This window comes from Corythoichthys intestinalis, chromosome 21 (genome assembly GCF_030265065.1).
Source record: "Corythoichthys intestinalis isolate RoL2023-P3 chromosome 21, ASM3026506v1, whole genome shotgun sequence".
In the NCBI taxonomy this organism is placed as follows: Eukaryota; Metazoa; Chordata; class Actinopteri; order Syngnathiformes; family Syngnathidae; genus Corythoichthys; species Corythoichthys intestinalis.
In genome coordinates this window covers 27,505,053-27,518,433 of record NC_080415.1, presented here as the reverse complement: position 1 = coordinate 27,518,433, position 13,381 = coordinate 27,505,053, and the positions used below count along the sequence as shown (strand labels likewise).

Here is a 13,381-nt window from a genome sequence, read left to right as displayed (position 1 = left end):
CGAAAGATAACATATTTACAATTCTCATAGCAAATGCCTCACCCGAAACTCCAGAAACTGTAGCTGTAAACTTAAGTTACAAATGCATACACAAACATATGTTAGCGGAAACAACTTTCAGCCTTATGTGTACGTCGTGACCCAGGGACTACCTTTTACATGTTAATTCTTTCCAATGGTTTCAATATCATTCAGTCGTATCCCAAACAAGGCTATTCAAGTTATGAGGTGAAAATTCTTCTAGATTTAATATCGCAATGTAATATCGCAATATATTGCAAGCCCCCCAAAAATCGCAATGATAGTTTTTTCCAATATCGTTCAGGCCTACCAAGTAGCACTGGTGCCTAATGTGCTCCAATACAGCAGGTATCATACATTTATTTTGAACAATGCAAAAAGTCCTATCAGGACTGACATTTTAGACTTAACTTAAAACTTAACTACAATGTAAAAATAGCTTGACACAAATGGAAATGTAATTGAAACACGTGGGAAAAACACCTAACTTTAAAGTTATGTGTGTTATCAAGCGTAATGACATTCTTATGTTTTTTTTTTTTTTTTAAAGGTCTTAAGTTTTTTGAGTGAAAGCACTGAATTTGTTGTTTTTTCGAGTCAAATCTCAGATGTAATTGTTGGCTATTTTCAACAATGTACCTCTAAAAGACACTGTCTAAAAATGGTTCAATATTAGGTTTGAATATGTATATTTGAGTTGTTTTCGTCAATGATGACGATAACAAAAATATTTTGTCAACAAACAATTTTTTCATGACGACGATGTCACGATGACGTGCTAAAAACATGTCTTGGGAGACTAAAACATGATGATATGGATGCCAGTTGTCGTCTGACGAGACTAGAACGGGATGAAAATTTGCCTTCACAATGTGTGACTTTTTCTTACCGTCTGTGTGGTTAGCATTTTAGCGTGCTGCGCCCCCCGCTCAACAAAAAAGTGTGTAAGCATGTGGCCATTCCAGGCTCCTTTTGTGAAACGTGTCAGGTACTGCTTGGTAAGTTTTGCTTTCTTATCTTGGCTACATCTACCATGTCGCTTTAGCCTTTGAAGGTCTGTGATAAGTGATCATCACACACTAAACTAACTTGTAGTGTTAGCATAGTGTTTGTGTTAGCATTGCGTTTCCGTTAGCATTAGCATTTAACGTAGCGATTGTTCTTTAACTCCTGGAAAACATTTCACATACATTTCGTGGCGTCCAGGTGACTTTAATTAATTGTAAATAATGTGCTGTTTTCCTGCTGAGTGTGTGTTGAGTGTGTGTATCATCATGAAGATGGGGATGTCCTTGTAGACCACAAGTATGTGCTCATCTGTCATTGTCAAACCTTTTATTTATTTATTGATTTAATCATGGACTAAAACTTTTGAAGTTTGTAGACAAAAATATTTTGAGAATTGTAGACAAAAACCAGACGAAATTTTCGTCAACTAAAACTAGACGAAGACGAACACATTTTGAAATGATAAAATATGACACAGACTGATAAGTTAGTCCAAAAGACTAAGACGAAAATTAAAAGGGCTGTCAAAAATAACAATGGAATATTTATAATTGCTCTTTACCTAAATAAAAAAGTTTTATCCGATTAACCGATGGAATTTTCAGAAGAGTACTCGATTACTAAAATCTTCGATAGCTGCTGCCCTAATCAGTCGCTGCCAGATACTCCTAGTTCTAATGAGTAACCTGGGAGAACAGGGAATGACTGTTAACGCCCAGAAAAAATGTCTGTAAGATGTCTTCTTAAGAACAAGGCCATCGACACAGATGAAGGAAGCTAACAAAAGCTAACAAAAGAGCCAGAGAAATCTTTTCACAAGTGTTGAAGTAATTTAACATTGAACTTTTGTCTTCTTGTGTAGGAGGAGAAGAAGGAGGAAGAGTGGTGAGAAAAAGTCATAAATGGCTTGAGCTCCTCCCAAAGTTAACCATAAAAAAGATCCACCCAGGCCAGAGTGGAGCATGCGGTCTCGGAGTGTTTGTGCCTTCTATCTTCGTGCTGCGCCGTACAATGTAAAAACACGCTACCACTTAGCGCTTTTACTACCTATTCACACTGTGATTAGGCGAAGTTGGAATGTTATACCCTCGCTGTGGTGGTCTCACAGAAAGTGTGATGAAATTTGAAAGCACTTCTTTTCCACATTTGTTTGGGACATCTTGGCGTGATTCCATCACTCACGTGCGGATTCAACTTCAGGGTCACGTCAGGCATTATGAAGAGCGAGCGTATAATCTGTGTGTGTTCCATTTCATCGTGGCGGCTCTTGTTTGAAGTGAAGGGGCTTAATCTGATCTGCGGATGCTGGCAAAAAAACGCCATCTCCAGCTGCGCCTTTACTCAAACCTAGCTAGTAGAAACAGGAGCTATGTGTAGACATATCCGATGACTGACCCACCCAGTAAACAATAAGCAGGTTGAATCTGACAAAGAGTAGTTGTGAGGAGGGAAGGGGGGGGGGGGGGGGGGGGTGAAAAACAAAATAGGGCTTCCAGAAAGAAACAGTGACTTATTGAGATATTCTAAGGAAAGATATTCAAAGGCCAGAAAGGATTACGGCATTACATTTCATAATGATTACATGTTCCCTGCAGAGAAAGAGCGCGTGTGTGCTTAGTCAGCAGCTAGCAGCTAAGACAACAACATCATGACATCATGTGAACAAGTCCTCAGTGAAAAAGTTTGGGATCAGTGTCCCGGTTCTTTTCATCATTTATAAGTGAGTTACGTTACATTAGGAAGTATTTCCTGTCAGACTTCAACTATGCAAAACTACATACCACTCTATTTTTTTAGACTACAAGCAGTGTAAAAATTAAGTGGCTACGGCTACGTCTACACTAGGAGGACGGATAATGGCCTTAAACGTGTAATTAGTTGGACTATACGGCATGTCGGCCACACTAGTATGCCTATTATCCGGATTAGTTGTTAGACGGATAACGTACGTTGTTACCCGCCCCCTACACGGAGCCTAATATATGGACTGCTGTCTCCGTAGAACGTTGGGATATTCAGGAAGGGATGTCATGCCGTCGCTGTTTTTCGTACGGCATGACAGCATGTAAACAATGGAGGCGGACGATCACGACGTGGCATTCCTGTTCTTTTCTTTTCCACACATTTTTCTTGAACCTTCAAACTACGTTTCAATAATATGCTACAATTCAGTCCCCATTTGGGGTCCTCCTATCGCGGATGAGGTGGAGATGAGCGTTTTTTACAGAGCTCGTGTCCAGAGTTGTCTCACAACAAAAGTACTGTATATAAAAATGCATAGAGGAAAATTAAACCCTGAAAAGTGAATTGCGTGGTACCCCCAGTCAAAGAGGCGCGCGATCAGTTTTTTTTTTCCAAGACAGCCTGTCAAAACTGTTGCCACTACCAGGATCGCCACTTTTATGCACAAGCAGCCTGGTTGCAGCTTCCAGGAAATATACCCAGCGCCACAACAATGCTTCCATTTGTTATTTTCCAAGTGGTGAGAGCGCAACTGAGGATCGATTGTAACACCCCAAGTAAAGATGTCAGGCTTTCGTTGTTTTATAAAGATTTATTTCAATCAAAACTCGGCTCCTCGTAAAAGCCGAGCCCTTCCACTCTCACTCATGCATGATGCGTTCGATTGCGATCACGGACAAAACAGTGATCGCAAAATAATGACAGTCTAGATGTGTAGTAATTTCGAAACTTGCCGCGGGCGAGGAATGAGTTTCCGGTTCAGAGGTAAACGGCGCGGGCGATGACCTAACACATGAGGCTTCTCTTTAAATGACAGTAGAGTGAAATGCCCACTACATTCCTTATGTACCGTATGTTGAATGTATATATCCATCTTATGTGTTATCTTTCCATTCCAACAAATTATTTTACAGAATATATATATATAATTTACAGAAAAATATGGCATATTTTATAGATGGTTTGAATTGCGATTAATTGCGATTAATTACGATTAATTAATTTTTAAGCTGTAATTAACTCGATTAAAAATTTTTAACTATTTGACAGCCCTAGAAAAAACACAAAAAAGTGTCAACCACCCCCCCTATTTTTAACATACTTTTTTTTGTTTATATATACAGTGATCCCTTGCTACTCCGCGCTTCAAACTTTGCGCCCTCAGTCCATCGCAGATTTATTAATTTTTTTAATTAAAAAAAAAAGAAAAAACAGTCGCATAGTCTCATGCTCGCTCCCTCCCTCCCTCCCTCCCCCTGCTCTTTGTTCATCAGAGAGTGACCTGGAGTACTTGTCACTTAATGTAAATGATGATTGACGGACGGTTAAGCTTTGATCTTGCCAGAGATGCGGCCTTCAAAGGGCCGCATACGTAAATCATCGTTTAAATTGTTAAACAGTTGCTGTAGCAACTCATTGTGTGTAAGTGAGCAGCTGGAGCGGATTTTAGTGGACACTCAATGAAGCATTTAATAAAGACATTTTTGTGTGTGTTTTTTTTACTTTTTTTTTTTAAAAATGGATTGGTAGTCTACTTTTATTGTTTGAAACATGTAAATAAAATAATATTATAATAACAATAATAAAAAATGTACTGTACGTTCATTCTCCCACTCTCTCTTATGATATGTGTGCGTGTGTAGGTATATATACATACGTATATGTAAATAAAGTGTAGATCAAGATTTTTTAGAACTATTTTGTATAATAATATAATCTTTTCCTTTCAGCTTTTCCCTTCAGGGGTTGCCACAGCGAAACAGTTGTCTCAATTAAACGCTGTCCTCTGCATCCTTTGCTCTCACACCAACTACCTTCATGTCCTCTTTAACTAAATCCATAAACCTCCTCTTTGGTTGTCCTCTAGACCTCCTGCCTAATATTTTTTCAAAAATCTATGATGCACTGAGGTTGCCAGGGATCACTGTACTACAATGTAGTTTTTAAGATAACTGTCCTTTGCAAGCTCAGAAGTCTAGGTCAAGAAAAAATAGTGAAAATTCTACAAACTTAATTTGTCAAAATGGTAGCTTCGAATCAACAACCCTGGCTTCAATTTAACTCACTTGCTGCCACAAACAGCCATAGATGTTCAAAGGGATTGGACGTCTATCACTGTCAATGGCACTACAATTTCGCACCATTTCCCCCCAAAATCAAGCACTCGTTTACCAATTTCCTCAAGGGCTCTTCCAACTGCCAAAACCTAAACCTGCACCCCGAGTGCTGTTCTATCAAACATAAGTGATGTAACAGAAACTAGCTAAGTATTTTTTTCCCTCCCAAATGAGACCGTCTGCGAGCGCTGCTCTACTTATTTGAGGAGGAGGGCCGCGTTTGGGTTCTACAGAATAAAAGCAACACGAGCACGGCGCGTGTTTACATAAGGCCGGTAATGTGGTTCCGATTACACAAGCTCGTATGGAAATTCTTGCGGTGAGACTGGACCATCGCAGGCCCGCCGGGCAAGAATTCGTCTGTTGTTGAAGGAGAGGCAGGAAATCTCCAGGCGGGCTCAGACGGGAGTTCTGAACAGGCGAACATTCTCAAAGCTTGACTTTATCAGGCAGGGCGGCTCAGTGGGATATTGCGGTCGGCTGTGGGTTTTATTGCCGAGGCCCAAAGGAGAAAGTAAACAAGGCTGCGTTCGCTGATAAGACTGGTACAAAAGGGCAAACCCAACTGGGTCACGTGCTTACATTGATTGACCAAAGTACAATGCAGAGGGTGCAAAAAAAGCAAGGTCACCTTTTCCCAATTTATGGCTTTGGATTTTTTGGTATAAAGTTCTTCAAAGGCCATATCATAAATTAAGAAATTGGCAACAGATGACACTTTTTTTAAGCCAATCAGAAGCCTAAGAAAGTCCTCCACAGAAAACTATCAAATTTGTGGACACAAGTACATCCAACTGCAACCCGCAGTACTCATTCATCCTTTCATTTTTGGTAGAGCTCGACCGATGTGGGATTTTCAAATGCCGATGCCAACACCTAAAAAAAAATCAGCTAATTGCCGATATCCAAAGCCGATAAACGTTTTTCTTTTTTTTAAGCACATACAGTAGATCATGAAATGCTTCAACAGCTTCAAATTTACAATGACCTGAGAGGCTGAAACCTAAAGGATTGGTTCTTAACCTGGGTTCTATTGAACCCCAGGGGTTTTGGAGAGTAAGTCTAAGGGGTTCGATGAAGCTTAAGACACAGAGCCCTATATTGATTCTCTGACTAAAGGCCAAGTGTCATTTTAAACTATGTTTTGGACTGGGTTGCCTCCAATTTACAGGCTTTATTCCATTTCTTTCAACTCCTAGCTCCTATATCTAATGGGAGGAGAAGCTGGTTTGCTCAGTGGAAGGTTGACTCACACTTGGTATGAGGAAGTATAACAGACCTACAGACTGCGTGCACTGTGCAGATCATTTAAAAAAATAGACACTTGCACCACATTTTACGCAATGAAAATAGTATGTGATGCAACGATGTGACCAGAAAAAAATGAGAATGTAGACATGATGAACAACCACAATGGAAGTATATCAAACTCTCGTGTGATACATTAAAGCTGTTCAGACCATAAGGGCACTCAGATTCCAATTCTCCGCGTCCAAACAGCTAAACAGGACAGGTTAAAAGTGAAATGAATAAATAAATAAATAAAAGAACGTTGCCATGACATTTTCCAACGTGAAAATTAACTGCAAAATACTAAATTTATCAGTAGTAAATTTGAATAAATTTCAACGTAAATTTGATTGCTAGCTTAGCTATATCGGTTCTGAATTTGACCAAAAAAGGCTTTATTATTCAATCCCGAAGAGTTCGGTGAATGCACATGTGAAACTCGTGGGGTTCGGTATCTTTAGCAAGGTTAAGAATCACTGGTCTAGTGCTACCAAACCAACGAACGCATCACTTCTTTTTATGATTATACACACTCAGCAAGAACAGTATAATATTTTCAAATAATTAAACACACCAAGACGTCACAGCGAGATGTAAACAAGTGAGAGTTCAAGAGGATCCTCGCCATGCTAAAGCTAATGCTACGCCAACGCTATGAGTTATATTAGAGCAGTACTTCTCAAATAGTGGGGCGCGCCCCCCTGGGGGGGCGCAGAGCAATACCGGGGGGGGCGCATGTGACCTCGGGGAACATGTTTTTTTTTTTTTTTTTTTTTTTTGCCGTACTGGAATAAAGTGTACTTGCACATCCACTCAGTAGGTGGCAGTGGCGCTCTCATTTTCAGAGTGCGCGCAGTATTTTTGAACTAAGGAAGAGCACTCAGCACACACAGACAACAGATATGAAGAGCAGTGTGCCACCGCCGTTTTCGAAAGCCGTTTTCCGACCGGACTTCCGACCCAATGTCTTGTCCGGTTCTCACGTCGCCGCCCGAGAAGTGCCATTTTCGGCTTGGGATCGTCACGACGACTGCCCTCACCTACGGTTCTACCTCGGCCGCCGTGAATGCGCTTTTTTCGTGCCGTTTGCCTTTTAGCTTTGACTTTTAATACAGTGGGTGATGATGAAAGACCACTGTTTACTGTGTCTAAAAATAATTATAGCAGACAGCAAGAAGCCAAATCAATTAAGACGCCACTTAAAGACATTAGACCCCAATTTCATTGTTAAGCCGCTTGATTTTTTCAGTGAAAACGTGCCGAATATTGCCAACAATCGTCCTGCTTTGTCAGTGTTATATCAGTAAGCCAGTGAGCATTGTTAGCATGCTAATTGCAAAATAACTCCACACCATTGCAAAGGAGGTAAATACTGTGAGCAGCAAAAATAAAAACTCTCCTGTCCAAGGACACTTTTTTTCCCCTTTTATTCAGATTTGTTTTTTCGGTCAAATTTTTTGGCACATTTTCCTCATGAGTGAATGTTTCTAATCAATTTTAATTTGGTATTATTTACTGATTTTATTACATTTTATTTTTCTGTATCAAATGGTCAAAAATGTACCTTGAGTGTATTTTTTAGTTTGGATGTGAAATTTTTTTTTTTTTTAATTCAGGCAAATTGATGCACGTCAAGTCTTCTCTGTTACAAACAAAACAATGTTAATAAAGTTATACTTTATTATAAGTTGATCTATGTTACTTTTTTTCTTTATTAGAAAAAAAGGACACAATGTTAGGCAGATGCGTATTTATAATAGTAATTTTATAGACAAATGACACTATTTACAGTGGCGGCAGAGAGTTTGGGGGGGCGCGAAACATTTACGTCTTCCTTGGGGGGGCGTGACAGAAAATAATTGAGAAGCACTGATTTAGAGTGTAAGGATCACTCAGTAAACACCTTAAAGGGCTAAAAGCAACATTGCATATTCCCTCATGCAAGATAAAAAAAATCTTACAATATTTACAAAACAGGCAAGCCTGAAGCTTTCTGTTGCAGCCTGCTTTCAAGCTGCTGGGTTCTTCCGGGGTCCTACTGTCAGTCACGTGTGGCCACAGTTGCCCACACAGATGCTTGATCAAAATCTTTTTTTTTTTTTTTTTTTTTTTGTAAATCAGCTGATGGTCGACATTGGAAAGTCAATATATCGGCCCAATATATCTAGTTTTTAGTGCCTTCTGCGTCCCATTACTCAGAAAAAGGGCTAGGGTTGTTGAAAGCAGGGAATGCTGTTGGCGGATGACGGACGCGTTATCTGATTGGTTTTTAAAAGCAGGGGGCGCTGTTGGCGAGTACTGTGGGCCGCAGCTGGACCCTTCTCGAACAACGTGAATATTTTAAAAATATTTGTTTACGATGGGTCGACTATTCAGCTCAAATCTAAATCACTTATTTTGTGTGTTTTTCAGCTGGAAATAGTTACAACAATGAATAAAATAAAAGTATTAAGCATCTTAAGGGTTTTTTTTTTTTTTGCTTTTTCAAAAAAACGAACATTTTTATGGCTGCTGAAACAGTTTGACAACATTTCAATTCATTTCAATGGAGAGTTTTGAGATCCTACTAGTGTTTTGAGTTGCAGGCATGGTCACGGAACAAGTTCAACTCATACCTCAAGACTTCGCTGTGTTGGAAAAAATGAAAAATTTTAACATATTTCTCGATTAAATTTTCCTTATGTTGAATTTTTGAACATTCAAAACGTTAATTCAATAGAAGCATGTTTACATATGTATAAGATGTTTTGACTAAAGGAGAGGAAAAACTTCGTTTCAGATTCATTCATTCATCTTCTGAACAGCTTATCCTAATGAGGGTCGTGGTGGTGCTGGAGCCTATCCCAGCTAAGAACAGGTAGGAGGCAGGGTACACCCTGAACTGGTTGCCAGCCAGTCGCAGGGCACAGAGACAGACAACCATCCGTGCACACACTCATACCTATGGACAATTTGGAGTGTTCAATCAGCCTACCATGCTTTTTGGGATTTGGGAGGACGTCAGAGTACCTGGAGAGAAGCCACGCAGGCACGGGGGGAACGTGCAAACTCAACAAAGGGAGTGTTTTTCAGAGTATCTGTATTAAAAAAACTCATACTACAAATACAGATTGTCAATTATCACCATCATCTTGTTTTAAAATGAATATCCCAAATCTGGAAAGCCTTTATTTGAATGCAACCCCACCCAACATCAAAAGTTTTGATTTGGGTCCAAAGTGCAAAACCGCACCCGTGCCACAAGTTGACTTTGTCGAGATGAGATGAAAAAAAGAAGGTTAAAACAACCAGAGGAAACTCGAGAAGCACAAGGCGCGACATAGTCAAGCAGGAAACCTTCACTTTTCTTCCTGTTCTCTTTAAACTTTCCACGGTTCAAAGGTCAAATCACTCCAGGCTCTCCAAAGGCCACCATCACACAAGTGTCAGAGTGAATCAAAAATGCCATCTGACTGGAAGAGCGAGCCAGTGTATGTCGTGGAACACTCGGCGCAGCATCCCTGTGCCAGACGCCGCCTGCCCCGCCCCCTTCCCGGGACTTCCTGCGAGACTAAAACAAACAGCCGATCCTGTAATTATTTGCCCGGCGGACCGCTGCCTTATAAAGACATTGAGACCGGCGTCCAATCAGGAAAGAGAGCTTTTATCCCGCAGGCCATCTGTCCCAAGGGACATCATTTTCCAAAGTGACCGTGTTTCACCAACCTCTTGGTCCTCACACACACCGGGAAAAAAAAGGAAGCGTTCCCAGTTGTTGACGCCCTCAGCAAATAACAATCTGAACACGCCATGTCCGGACTGAGTTGAGGGGAAAACAAGCAGACAGAACCTGGCAACAGGCGGGAAAATGAGGCCCGGCGTTGGCGTGCTAGACGTCTAGCTACTGTGCGTGCGAACTGCCTGGGAAAAACACTGTCAAGCTGTCTGTCTTATACAGTATAGTAACTAGTTGGAAATACAGAAAAAACATATAAGGTTTCCCAAGCATCGGTATCGATACTGGATGGATACATAATTGGTAAAAAATCAAATTAAATTGATGAAAACACTAAGCAACATTGTAATCATTCAGGTGGGAATCTTGGGGCACCTAACGATTTGATTATGATTTAGAGGCTACGATTCGATTATAAATCAATTATTAATGTCGCCCCCCTTCCCGCTTTTAATGTTTCGTACATTAGTTCCAAAATTGTTCAAAAATCCTCTCAGGCTAAACCAAACTACTATTTCAGTATCGGTAACAGCAGGGCCGTGCAGAGACCGATGGAGGGCCAGGTGCTCATAGATCAAAAAGGGGACATGAACAAAAATTCAATACACCTTACAACAACAACTTCCAGCTTTACTGTATAATTGGCTCTGACTGTGACATACTTTAATTGGAAGGGGTAAGCAGTGAATAGAAATCAACACTGTCATCAACACCTTCTGGCTGTGACTCAGTCAGTCTTTGCCTCTTTTCTTCCTTCAACCTCTATATCAAAATTTCTTTACTCAACTTTTTCATTTGAGAACAAAGCAAATTAGAGTAGTAGAGTAGAGACACGCAGATTGAAATAGCCTTTGGTCGGGGGGTAATTCATTATTAAAGTAGAAAATTATAGAGAACATTACATTTTTTTTTTTTAAATCTCCAAAATAAACCTAGTGTAAGTATTTTCACTACAGTATTTGCTCGAACACGGTTTAATAAGGTAACACTGTTTTCAACCACCAGAGGAACAGTGTGCAGGAACAGTGTGCGGAAGGGGGGCGGATGCACCAGCTTAGCAGCACACAGATGTTTTTTTTTTTAGTTTTTTTTTAACCTTTTTGTAAGGTGTTTTTGGTGTTCAAGTAAAGTACTGGGTGGCGTGTCGGCACAGTCGGCCAACACATACATACGCACAAAAAAAAAAAAAAAAAAAAAATCCCAGTCAAAATGGGCATGTAGGGGCATAGGGGCAGGTGCTCAAGCCCCCTCTGCACGTGCCTGAGTAACAGTTCAAAACAGTAAATAAAAAAGTCAAATAGTCAAGTCCCCATTCTGTATCAGCAGCTTTAAACTACATTCAATTAATTTAATGTTGTGAATCAACCGTTAAAGTTGTTAGTATTGCTCCCGTTTCATCATTTAAAGATAGATTCAAGTCAAGATTTTGACGATTTAGGAGTATTTTGGATAGAAAGTCAGGTTCACTACAACAGAGCCTTCCAGAGAAGTCTACAGCTTTAAGATGGCGGCTGTTTACTAACACTGGCAAGTCTGTCATTTCGCATCTAGTTTTATATATATGTGATATCTATCGTAGCATTATGTGGCGGTATGTTTGTAGCAACTAGCAACTGGGCGTTGTTTGTATCAGCTTTCGGCCGCTGTCAGGTTTTACTGTTTTTTTATCTGGCTGCATGAGTTGAACATAATATTTATTCTCAGTCCGTTCCTCATTGCGTTCCGAAGACTGCACTGGCTGTGTTTTAGTTCCACTTTACCTGGTATGATTAAATCATCGGAATTTGGATGTTTGTGAATCGTTTTCGAGTCTTCCACGGCTGAAAATCTAAGAATCGGAACGCCGGAATTTCGCATGCCTCTAATATATATATGTGTATACTCTTTTAGAGTTTTCATTCCAATGTCTGAAATGTTTTGGCAACAAAATTGTCAAAAACATCTAAATTGCATTTTTGATTGCTTGAGGTAAAATATAACTGAGTTGAGTTGAAACTATTATAGGTTTGATATTCATCTAAATACACTTTGTGATGTTTTTGACAATCACCATTTTAACTCTTGAGCAAGTACAGTAAGCAAGATATTTATTATTAACCTTTGTCTGTTTACATACATCATATGTACATGTTTGTGGTATTTAAAGATTTTTTTTTTATATATATATATAATTTTTTTTTGCACCATTAGCTTCAATTATATTCAACCGGTTGTTAATAACCCATTTTAGGTAAGTAAAAAAGTTGCTAGTATTAAGAAATATATTAAAATATATGTATATATTTAATTAAATCAAAGTTTGTACAGCCACATCAAAGCCACCTTGGTGAACTGTCAATCAAAACTTGTTACTTTCTTTGACGTTCAAACATAAAAGGGGCGCTCCTTTATGACGTCACCCTAGCAACGAGTCTCCAAACGGAGTTTTGGCGGGTTTAAATTGGGACTTGAAGCACCTGTTGAAGCCAAGCAAAGTAAAGTTCGCTCACCTGAGCTTGAGGTTGGCCATAAACTCCTCTATGGACACGGTGTCCAGAAGCACAAAGTCGGCTTTGCCGAACTCGAGGCTCTCGTGCTCGGCCATCGTCGCCTTAAGTTTCCTTCTTGTCCGTCCGTCTCCAGGTGAGCAGTCTCTTCTTCTCCCCCTCCTCCTGCTCCTCACAGCTCGATGCCAACTTTCCTCTCGCTCATTCCCCGAGCGAGTAAAGCGTGACAAAACTTTTTGACTTTTCTCTCCCTGGCGTTAAGTGTCCGCAGACGCGTTCATGTCAAGTTACAATCGCATCCTTGTCCCGTCACAAGCATACAAACCCAGCCGGACTAGCGGTCCCTCCTCCTGCACGTCCGGGAGACTCTCTCAGCCAATAGGAACGCAGCGTGCCCACCTCAAGCCACGCCCCTACATGAAAGTAGGCAGTTTTTTTAAGCAACATTCTCTATTGTAAACCACCATTCCTGGTCCGGTTTTCTTCATACTTGGGCGATGACTGAAAAGTGGACCACGCCGAAGTGGGAGGAGGGTTAAGGAGGGTGAAACCACGTTTTTAGTGACCATAAAAGGAAACGAGTGGGATTCTCCCAGAGATTTTCGGTGGCAAAAAAACTTTTTAGAAAAAATAATAAAAATTATTGTACAGGATCAGCAGGAAACTTGGCTTGAGTTAACGATGTGAAATTGCGCTATCTGGTGGACAATAGAGGAATAGCGCACTTGAGACGAAAGTGTCCTCTTTTTAGACCAAATACCATCTAAAAAAAAAAACTGTCA

At 40.2% G+C, this 13,381-nt stretch overlaps 1 protein-coding gene across 1 annotated transcript in view; it reads right to left on the bottom strand.

The window, feature by feature from the left end:
- myo1d (myosin 1D) overlaps positions 1-12,962 on the bottom strand; it is a 79,521-nt gene extending 66,559 nt beyond the window's left edge. Inside the window, exon 1 of the mRNA XM_057826258.1 lies at positions 12,603-12,962. Coding sequence (XP_057682241.1) covers positions 12,603-12,697 — 95 coding nt within the window. The 5' untranslated portion in view covers positions 12,698-12,962. The remainder of the gene's footprint in view (positions 1-12,602) is intronic.
- Between the last annotated feature and the right edge of the window lie 419 nt (positions 12,963-13,381).